General features: G+C 34.4%; 2 protein-coding genes across 11 annotated transcripts in view; both read left to right on the top strand.

Annotated features, from left to right (window-relative positions):
* The window catches only part of LOC127872901 (uncharacterized), a 146,225-nt gene that overhangs the window by 132,708 nt on the left and 1,515 nt on the right, over positions 1-12,002 (top strand). The window lies entirely within an intron of this gene.
* Positions 1-12,002, top strand: part of LOC127872912 (speedy protein 1-B-like) — a 59,344-nt gene that overhangs the window by 31,751 nt on the left and 15,591 nt on the right. For all 3 annotated transcript variants that reach the window (XR_008045826.1, XM_052416435.1, XM_052416436.1), the window contains exons 4-5: positions 7,751-7,922; positions 8,233-8,515. Coding sequence is in view for 2 of the 3 variants with exons in the window: in XM_052416435.1 (XP_052272395.1) it covers positions 7,751-7,922; positions 8,233-8,515 (455 nt within the window). In the remaining variant the exon portion in view is untranslated. The remainder of the gene's footprint in view (positions 1-7,750; positions 7,923-8,232; positions 8,516-12,002) is intronic.

Here is a 12,002-nt window from a genome sequence, read left to right on the forward strand (position 1 = left end):
ACCCCCCTCTCATTCCCCCATACCCCCCACCCCCTCCCCCAATTTTTTTTTTAAACATCTTATAATTACCACACCCCACATTATACCCCCCTCTCACCCCCCCACCCCCCCCCCGCCATAATTTTTTTTTTCCTTTTTTTATTTTGGAAAGATCGTCTAATAAATAATTGCATATGAACAATTTCCCCATGATGGCTTATGTTATACTGTCAAGCACCCGAATAGTCGAGCGCGCTGTCCTCTCACAGCTCTTGTTAGGTCACAAGGTCAAAGATCAAGGTCACAGTGACTCGAAATAGTAAAATGGTTTCCGGATGATAACTCAAGAATGCTTACGCCTAGGATCATGAAACTTCATAAGTACATTGATCATGACTGGCAGATGACCCCTATTGATTTTCAGGTCACTAGGTCAAAGGTCAAGGTCACAGTGACTCGAAAGAGTACAATGGTTTCCGGAAGATATCTTACATTAGGTCAAAAGTCAAGGTCACAGTGACAAAAAACGTATTCACACAATGGCTGCCACTACAACTGACAGCCCATATGGGGGGCATGCATGTTTTACAAACAGCCCTTGTTTGTTTTAGATTTCTGTGAATATGTAAAGATTATTTTCTTTCAGAAATACATTTTGGAAAATAACTTAATTCTGTCATAAGTATTTTAGTACAACACCAACTAAAAGGGAGCTGAATATTTAATTACTGATACATTTCCAAAATATTTCCATTATTTCTTTATATGTATCAATTATTAAGTTAAAAACAATGTTTAAAACAATCAATACTGTTTGAAGAAATTGTTCATACTGTTCGAGAGTTATTGAATAATAGTGTCAAAAAAGTTCTGTTTAAATTTTCATGAACTTACTATAAGTCTGGCAATACAAAATTATTACAAAAAAATGCAAAAATTAAAGCAGACAAATCTTATTAAATTAAAGCTGCTGAGAATTTCAAGAACCAAAAAATACCATAGTTTTGCAACTAAAAATTCCTACCATTTTGATGGCATTTTGCATGCAAAACTGTCGTACCGGTAACTTCAGTTACGATACTTTGTCGTGGAAAATTTCACCCATAAATTTAGCATTTTCCCTGCAAACGTATCGTAACACAAAAAAGTTCAAATATAAAAAATGATGAAAGTAAATTTTGATTTTACCATTCCTTATGTAAAAGATTGTTATTTTTTACTCACATTAAGAAACTTATCAAGAGTATTAAAATGTTTTTTGCTTCTCCTGTAAAATTTTCAAAAAGTGAGTTACGATTAGTCTTGCGTGGAGCCCATGATCTTTAGAAATGGAGGGAATGGATAGCCAAAGAAATGCTAAATACAAATCTATGCCCGTTTTTTAGGGCGAATGTGTCCGAATCATGGGCGAATTCAGTGGGTATTGTTAATCAACTATTTTTCAATGAACATAAGCTGGGAATCAAATAGTTATAATAGCAAGCTGAGTCCCGCCTTTGATCACAAAGCTTTTTATTATAGACTTATACCTTTAACCCGTCCAACTCAAGGGCGAGTTGCCCTACATGTAACTGACTGATGATTGTTAATTGGCTCTCAAAATTTTCGGCAAAGTTGATATAACTTTTAATTCTCCTGGATATCGAGCGCCCAAATTTTCCGATCTTTAGTAAAATAGCTTGAATGGCACAGTCTAGAATGGACACTGCCTTAATTGTAAATGTAATAAGTTTGTTTCTTGGATTCCCGTACCTCGGGCTTATTTGATTGATCCTTTTTCATTTTCATGGTCAGAATTTGAACCATATTTGTTTCCACCATTTGCCTTAATTGGTAAGCTTTATTGATCATTATGGAGATCTCAATTTTGGTTCCCAAATGATATTGATTTGTTAACATCAATTCCTGTTAAATTACCTCATCACAAGGATTTGTTGACGAATCCAGAGGACACAGCACTTTGTCCAGAGGTATGGACTTGCAGCTATCAACCGACATTTGCTTGCGCAAAGAGTTCCTTCGGAAGCAAGTTCTGTTATCTTTAATTCATGGAAATCCGGATCAGAAAAACAGTATGGTTTGGCATGGCGTAAGTGGAGTATTTAGAATCAAGAACAAGGTAAAGATCCCATTAAAATCTCTGAGATGCCTACCATATTTATTTTACCTGCTGAAAAACAAAAAGTCATTTTCAGTGTTAAACACACATAAAGCAATGCTTTTGCAGACTTTAAATATGTAAGATAATAAATTGTGTGAATCTCTAACATTAATTAGTAGATTAATGAGAGGTGTAGATATATAGATATAATGAGACCCGTAGTTCCAAGATACAAATTTACATGGGACATGTCTTGTGTTTTGCAACTATTAAAGTCTCTTATCTTGAAAGCATTAATGATAAAGTTAGTTAGTTTGGTGGCTTTGGTTACTGCTCCTCATGCGCAAACTCTTGTGTCCTTGAAAATTGATTGTGTTCAAATTCATTGTACTATTTATGAAGCTTATGTGTGTTTTATATGTTAATTCATTATATGAAAAGAACTTAGCATCTTAGACAAATAATCTCAGTTGTTTTTGTCTAGATAATTATGTTTCTTATAAAGAAGTGTCTACAAGTACTATTGCAAGATGGTTGAATGATGTTTTAGTTATGTCAGGTATTGATGTGTATATATTTAAGCAATATTCATGTAGATCAGCAGCAGTTTCTGCGGCAGTTAAAGGAAATTGTTCCATTAATAACGTCCTTAAACGTCCTTAAAATGGCAGGGTGGAATACAGATTCCAATTTCTACAAGATTTATTACAGAGACATTGTCGAAAGGTCCTATTTACCATTTGTTTAAGCAGTTTTTTTACAGGTTTTGTTGGATCATTAAGCACAGTGTTTTTCGGCGTCAGCTGTATTAAGCCAGCTTTTCACCCTGACTTGACCTTTGTAAGTGTCCAATAATATACAAATAAAATTTTCCGCGGCTAGGTACGAATGAATACACTTCATTTATTCCATTGGCTGATTTGAGTATAACACCAGAACATTGGAAACATATCCGCGTCTTTGTAACACTGTTTTACTGCATGAAACAATTTTATCTCTAATGAAAAGGCTCAATAGATAGAACAGTTTTACAATCAATTTTCTACATAAATACAGTTCACCTTTTATTTTCAGAGAATTACCAGCGCAAAAGCGTTTATACTAAAGGCTATATTCTCATATTTAGTACTTACTTGCATTGCATTTCAACCCGCGAGGTTTCGGGTCAATTCGCGGCCAGTGTGTGAAAGTCAGAGTTTATAAACAGTTCATCACCGGAGTTCGCAGAAGGGGTTGCGATCTTTTCATTGAAGGAAAAAATTGGAATCTATGCTATTTTTGTCTGATGGAGTAAATAGTTCGTTTAGTCGCTTTGTCGATATATCAATATTTTAGGCACAGCTGTTGCCTTGATCGTGAACAGTTGGCGTAAACAAGCCGTCGTTTCAGCAGCAGAATTGTTACCTAACTTTAATGCATTGCATTCCAATCCGCAAGGTATCAAGGTCAGTTTGCGGTCAGTTGCAGAAATCTTTATATAAACGCCGTCTCGTAAACTTTGTGCACTTGAAGTCTGTTTTGATCAGAAAGATACTAAATAAAGATATTCGGCGATATTATTGTGGTATGTCAATCATCGATTTTTAATATGTTTTCAACATTTGCATGATAAGGACCAATTTTGATAAAATTAATTAGAAATATTTATCCATTTAGACCAGTTTATTAAGCATGAGCACAATAATTCACTATACTATAATTATGCAATTAAATAAGATTCGAGTATTGCCGGCTGACCTATATGCACTCGTTTATTTTCATGTTTCTTGTGTTTTTCTATTCTGTAAATATAGATATCTGAGTAATAATATCACATAAAGCAAAATAAGCCACGAAATCTGGCGCAACACCCCGTAATTGATTTGCTTGTGATGTAGCTAAGAACTGCGCAGAAAAAAGGCATCCGCTACTTTTTATCTCATAGAGATAACTTTTGATCGTTCATAAACATCGACCACAATCAACGCCGTATATCTTTTTTAAAGATATTTCTTGTTTCATATGTTTTACATTTGAATTTACATGTATACATACACAGAGTGCAGACTTGCAGACAGGATTGTATGATTTTTTTTTTTATGTTTCAGGTATTTGTATGAACAGTAATTAATGTTTAATTGATTACTTTTGTGTTCTGTCTTATATTGTTGTGGCTATTATTGTATTGTATACCTATGTGTATTAATTTTTCTTGTTCATGGCCAAAGAATACAATCTAGACAGGAAAGGAATTCAAGAATTGGTTTTGTTTGATTCTTGTATTTTGTGTCCTGCTTAATTTGTTGAGGGACTTGAAAGAAGCTAATGATACATGTGAAAGCCAAAGGCTTTACGGAAAATTATGTCCACCATCCAAGCGTTTGTGACGGATAAGGGTCATTATTAGCAGTTAAGCCAGTGGCTCAGCAGGTATCGACCCACTGCTGCTGTTGAATAAGGGTCATACAGCAGAGTTATTTTTCTTTATCCCCCTCTCATGTTGACATTAACTGACAACAAATTACTTTAATATTATGAATATCTGGGTTCTTGGATGTGTACTGTGCAAAGTATAGTGCGCAGTGTATTTTTGGGGATCTTCAAATTTAAGGGCCGTATGTACAGCGTCTGACAGACATGCTAATTATACATGCACAGCCAACGGCTTTTATTCAATAGTGTTAGAAGTCGGTGCAAGAGCTGTTATATTGAACAGCAGCTACCATAGTATTTTACTTACCTGGCGAAAATGGTATTTGATAATTGTCACTATTTCTGAAAAATTACCTTTCAAAGTGAGGGGGGGGGGGGGATTCCCGTCCCTCCCCCCCCACCCCCCCCCCCTATTTTTTTATTGGTAGCATAGACACTGATTTAATTTTAACCTAACTTATGGAATTTTTCACAACTAATTTGACATTTTTTTACCCTATACTAAGGAGCAGATAGACTTATGACTGAATATTTGCTGTATATAACAATTTAATTAATATACATTATTTGATAGATTACTGTACAACCTAAAATCAATTGGACAGTTTTTGCAAAAAAAAAAATAATTTGAACACCACTGCAGTGTTGTGCTGTCGACTGTTAACTTGAGCAAAGACAAATCTTGGCCAATAAATCACATCAATAGTAACATAATCTTTTCTAAATATATATTTGAATGCATTTACATTCATGTACTAACATCAACAGATGTTTTTAATTTGAGAATTGCTTAAATACTTAAAACATGCAAATTTTCTTTTTTATTATTTTTATTGACTGATCTTATTGATACGTTCCCATATGATGGCTTTTTTACTCATACTTCTAATGACAATTTTTTATTTACCATTCCATAATATGTTCATTCCTCTCACCATTTAGTAAACAATCTGTATATTTTATATAATGATTTTATAATAACCTTCTCAAAATTAGGTGTAAAAACTTTTAATGAGTGATATTATGGAGCTTATTTACGTAAAATATTTATTCGGGTTTCAACCATTCAAAGTTAATAAAAAAAATACCAGAATGATCTGAATTGGTTGAATATTTGTAACCTACAGATGTTATAGAAAGGATAATTTTTAACTTTTTTTAGGTGTCATGACCAAAGACAATTTTAATAACCATCATCAAAATCAAATGTATACATACTTGTTGATTCAATATGTCTTTATTTATGAAAACAAACTAGAATAATTAGACTAGTTTAAATGTTTAGATACAATATATAAATAAGTTTATTTTATGAATAGAATGGGATACCAAACATTTACATTTTAGAATTAATTTTATTAATCATTTTCAAAAGTGTGCACGATTATCAATAGTGTTTCTTTTCATTTTGAATTTAGATGAACATTGGTCAGAATGTTGTTGCTGTTTAAAATAAGTAGGCTAGATTTTAATGTGGTTAAAAATAGGTCAGTAGGTTAAATTTGGCAGCCACATGGATGACCAAGTCTTGATGAAATTTGGTCAGAATGTTTATCTTGACAAAATGTAAACCAAATTCAAATTTTGGTCTGGTAGGGTCAAAAACAAAAATCCTTTGTCAAAAAACACCTTGTTACCAGTAAAGATATTCCATTTATGATTGAGTCTTTAGAAAACTTGGGCCACTATGTTAAACTTGACAATATGCTAAGTTTGAATCATGTTCAGTTTGGTCAAAATGTAGGTCAGTATATTAAGTCCTAGAAAAACCTTGTTGCCACTCTACGAGTAATATTTGTGACTCAATCTTGATGAAACTTGGTCAGAACGTTTTTTCTTGTTAATATCTAGGCCAAGTAAGTCTTTAACAATAGGTTTTCCTTGATCTCAAGTGAGCGCTAAAGGGCCATCATTGCTCTCTTGTTTACCGTATTTAATATTTATGCTCCCCCCAAAAAACATTTGGGGGGAGCATATAGTCGCCGCTTTGTCTGTCCGTGTGTCCGTCCGTGCACAATTTTTGTCCGGGCTCAGGGCTTTTTTTCCTTCTGTGTGAATGGCTGTTTTTCACAATTTTTGGAATTTCGTGACTCAAATTTTCACAATGTCAAGAAGTTCGCGACTCAAATTTTCACAATTTCAAGAAGTTCGCGACTCAAATTTTACAATTTGAGAAAGTTTGCGACTCATTTTTTCACAATTTTGAACAGTTTGCGACTCATTTTTTCACAAAATGGGAGGGCCAAGGCCGCTTCACAAAAACAGGAAAAAATGCCCTGGGGCTATTTCTCAGCAACTAATGACCGGAATTCAATGAAACTTTATGGGAAGCTTCACTACCAAGAGGAGATGTGCATATAATCAGCCGGTTCTGGTCGGATGATTTTTCACAGAGTTATGGCCCTTTGAAATTTTCCATTAACTGTACATATAGTGCAATTCTTGTCCGGGCTATTTCTCAGCATTAATGACCGGAATTCAATGAAACTTTATGGAAAGCTTCACCATCAAGAGGAGATGTGCATATTATCAGCCGGTTATTGTCGGATGATTTTTCACAGAGTTATGGCCCTTTGAAATTTTTAAGTTGCTTAACCATCCATCGTATTTTTTGGTCCAAAGTTATGCCCCTCAAGACGTTTCCTTTTATCTGAATATATAGTGCAATATTGTGACAAAAAAAACTTTTGGGAGCATCACTCGTCTCCGACGGTTTCTTGTTTAATCAGAGGTATAATCACCATACAATGCTGATAGTTGTAAACTCCATTGTCATATATTATATGTTTCGATTGTTTCTTGTAACTGTACTCAGTTTTGTTCCTGCACATGTTTTACAAGTTTTCTGAAAGCAACTCTGTGTGTGGGATTCTCTTTTGTCTTTTTTGCTCTTTTATTAGAGGGAAATGTATTGATTATAACATCATGAAAATGTTAATGTAAGTCAAGTCAGGTTAATAATGGCAAGTTATACATCACTTTGAAACAAATTTTGTCAAATTTGTTTGATTTGTTAAAAATTACACATAGCAGTCGATGATGAATGATGGGGTGCATGTTACCCCTGCCAGAAACATACAATCTTACATATTATATAAAGCTACAGTTTATTATAAATCAAATTCTTGTATTGCAAAGCATTATATTTGCAAAATATTAAAGGATAAAAGTGATAAAAATTATGTAGTTCTATGTAATTAAAATTAAGTATGGTTGAAGAATGTTGAATGTTTGTAACTGCAGGTATTTGTGCTGCAGGTACTTGGCCAATGATATGGAGGAGGATGAGGAAGAACTCAAGTATGAGATATTCCCTTGGGCTCTCGGTGACAACTGGAGGGACAGATTCCCAAAATTTCTCCTTAAACGAGACAGGCTATGGGCTCGAATAGATCATAGAGCAGTTGTTAGTAGATGCTGTGCCGATCAGGTAAGACTGCTTTGTCGCAAGCTCTTAAGCATGTTATTCTTTGTTCAATGAGTAATTTGGTCTGACAATATTTTTCTAGAGAATATATTACACCAAAGCATTAATAATAGCCTCACCAAAGCATTAATAATAGCCTCACAATCACAAACAAGAAGGATGTAAATAGCAGTGGACAAGCCTTGTGAATCTGTCATTTCTGACAGTTACATGTGAATAGCTCGACAGATTAAAATGACTTGAGAGCTTTTCTGGGCAGTCTTTATTATTGGTTCAGGAGACTTTAATACTCAAAGCTTTTCTCATTATGCAGATCATGGCTATTGAACCAGATCATCTAATGTGGAGCAGAGGCAGACCGGAACATCATGCTGGAGCCCAGCGCAGCTATCTTAAGCATGAAGATGAGGATGGTTTCCCCCATGGCCCTAGTTCATCTCCCCGTCCTTGCCTTGAATGCGATACTGATAGCCAGTATGACTCTGCAAGTCCACACAGTGTGTCTTGGTATGTTTCATCAGGGCAGTCAACGCCAGACAATGGAGAGGAATTCATTGAAAAGCCAGGAAAAACACAGTCTACATTTGATATGAAAGGTATTCCCTTTCCCAAGTAAAAACATTTTCAAACAATGGACATTGTTCTTTGAAATATTTGTATTATTTAATAAAACAAACATACAATTTCCTCTAGTCCAAAAAGTTGACCAGTGAGCCGAGTTGATTGGTTATTGTACCACTGACCAGAAAAAATTGTTAAGGAGTACACTGAAATCTGATTGTCTGATTGCTGTCTATGCATTTTCTGATTGCTGTCCATGCATTTTTTTGATGTTTTTCTTTGTTCTAAACTATAAACCCTTTTTGAAATCAGCCTATGTTGATCATAATGAGGTGGACAACATTTTCAATCAAGCTTTCAACAAAGTTGAAAATCATGCTTTTTGATTTTGTATTGTATTTTGTGCTATTCGGGTCAAAACAAGGCCATGTTGTTGTGTTTTGGAAAGAAATATCTGCTCAATGACTTGAGTATGGATCCAGGTATTGCATTTACATTTATGTGTGTAGGTACATGCAGATGTAGCCTGCAATTTGCATTTGGGGCCAGTTAGTTATGTTCAAAGTCACAGTTATTTAATATGAGGTTAAAAGGCGGAAAGTCACTCTACTTAGATCCCAAAGAACTAAACTGATCTGAGCAGGTAGTGGTTCCCAATAGAGGATAAAACTTGGTGAAAGCATTTGTTAAAATGATATTTCAGACAAGTTTGACACTTGGTCACTATATAAAATAAATGATAAAACTTGTGGACTCTATAGGCTTCCAGAACATTTATCAATGGTATTGTGATATTTGAGTTGATTTCAAAAGTGATTGGGGTTTGTTAAAAAGCATGGCTGTCAGATGTTTGGGCAGTTTTAATTATACGAGTAGTGAAACCTTGTGAACACTACTTTCTTAGAGTAGTGTTGTTCATTGGGATTTCAGGGTATTTTCTTGTTTTCTTTATAGCTGCATTTATTTATTAATGAATTGATGAAATTATTTTTCATTGTTAATTTTTTTTACATGGTCCATTTTTTTGTATCCCTGCAGTGTAGATTTATTAAGTATTGCAGTCCATGGTATTTCTAATCTGTCTGTACCTCACAGTGTTCTATTTGCATGGAAGATTTTCCTATAACTGTTGCAGCTGAATGATCTTGCTGTCTTGAATGATCTTGCTGTCTAGATGATTGCTAAGAAAATAATTTTGTTTGGGATTAGTTTGTGCTGAATTATGACAATTTAGAGGCAATAACAATGATTCTTCAGTTTGTAGTTGTGGCCGTCATTATGTCCAGAAGCTTGTGTTTCAACTCCTCTTTAAATGTTGAATGGATCTTGCTCAAATTTTCATAGTTTAATGAAGGTCATTCCTGTAGATGATTGAAAAGAATAGTTTTGGAGTCAAAGACTTTTGACATATTATAGTCTTTTGTCTTTGTTTTTCTTCTATAGAATATACTGTCCAAAATTGTGTACTCCTTTAAATCCTCAGTGAATCTTGCCCAAACTTTTTCAGTAGAATAACATGAATATTTAGATGGTCGTCACATTATTATGCCCCTCTTTGAAGAAGAAGCGGTATATTGTTTTGCAGTATGTCGGTTGGTCTGTTTGTCGGTAGACCAGTCTATCTGTAGGTAGACCAGTTCGTTTCAGATCCATAACTCGCCAACGAATTGACCGATTGGCTTGATACTTCACATGTGCATTTGCCTTGGGCAGTAGATGACCCCCATTGAAATTGGAGTCACTAGGTCAAAGGTCAAGGTCCCTATTGCACTAAGTGTGAAAATGGTTTCCGATCAATAACTCGTCAACAATTGACCGATTTGCTTTATACTTCACATGTGCTATGGCCTTGACAGTAGATGACTCCTATTGAAATTGGGGTCATTAGGTCAAAGGTCAAGGTCACTATCACACTAAATGTTGTTTCTGATTAATAACTCGTAAACAAATTCACTGATTGGCTTGATACTTCATATGGGTAATGGCGTTGACAGTAGATGACCCCTATTGAAATTGAGGTCACAAGGTCAAAGGTTACTATCACAATAAGTGTGACAATTTTTTTCGATCAATAACTCGTCAACAAATTGACAGATTGGCTTGATACTTCCCATGTTCATTGGATATAAACATTAGCTGACCCCTATTAAAATTATGGTCTGTAAAAGTTCATGGTCACTGTTGCAATAAGTGGGAAAATCTTTTCTGATCAATAACTCGTCAATGAATTGACCGATTGGCTTGATACATCCCATGTTAGTTGGCCTTGGACAGTCACTAGGTCAAAGGTTAAGGTCACTGTCACAATAAGTGTGAAAATTGTTCACAATAACAAATTGAACGATTGGCTTCATACTTCATACGTGCATTGGCCTTGGACAGTAGATGACCCCTTTTGAAATTGGGGTCACTAGTTCAAAGTCCTGTTTGGGGCATATGTCTTCGACTGCAGAACTCTTGTTTCATTTGATTTTTTTATCGTTATAGTGCCCTAAAAAAAAAAAGGACAACCAGTCCATTTTACTTTCAGTGGACCAATTGAAAAATTGATTTTGTCATACTTCTTTAAAACCTGCTTTAATTCATGAAGACTTCCATGTGGGGAATATGATTATTTATTAAAATTATGTTTGTTGGTGTGAAAAAAATCTGCATCCTCCAATAACTGACAAGTAATTTAGCTATGATGTAGGAATTCTGCATGTGGATAAATAGCCATAATAGAATATGCATGTTATTTCAGTTTTTATGTCTGACTGAAATTGCTGGTGCTATGGTTACAGTATCAAGTGACAACTTAAAACTGGATCTGCAACAATTTAAAAAGTACTTAACCTAGATTGATGAAACTCAGTATGTGGAGAAATGGCTATATGATGTTATTTAATATGTTATTCTTTAGTTTGTCTTTCTGTTTAAAAAAACTGGATCCTGCAATAATTAAAAAGTACTTACACGATTTTTCAGCTATATTTAAATGCCGTACTTTAGCTATTTCCTTATGGCAACAATTTTTTCCAAAAATCTATCCTTAATATCCTTAAAAATGGCAAATATTTCTTAGTTGAACGATACAAATGTCATTAAGTCTTAATTTTGTCGATAGTCCGATAATATACATTGAATTGCATTTAAGGAAGTTTTCTCCTGTTTTGCAGAGTTCTATTAAATACCGTCCCAGCTTTTACTTGTTACCTGATTGTTATGTCAGTTTGGTAAGATTTTTTTACAGCTTTGTTTGAGAGTGGCAATTATCTTTTCGAAAAGATTTGATGTTTTGCATTGTAAGATACACCTATGATTCATATGTTAATGATAGCAGCTGCATATTTTGTCTTTTAGCAATACAAGAAAACATCAAAGATCACCAAAACATGACATATTACCATGAAATTTCAACATTCTGTGGTATAAAAATGTATCTGAATTCTGTAACAATTGCTTGGCACTATGATTTTTTTTTACAGGCTTGCCTGTACGAAATGTTCCGCCCGAAATTGAGACGGAATTTTATTGACAGTT

Source organism: Dreissena polymorpha, chromosome 3 (genome assembly GCF_020536995.1).
Source record: "Dreissena polymorpha isolate Duluth1 chromosome 3, UMN_Dpol_1.0, whole genome shotgun sequence".
In the NCBI taxonomy this organism is placed as follows: Eukaryota; Metazoa; Mollusca; class Bivalvia; order Myida; family Dreissenidae; genus Dreissena; species Dreissena polymorpha.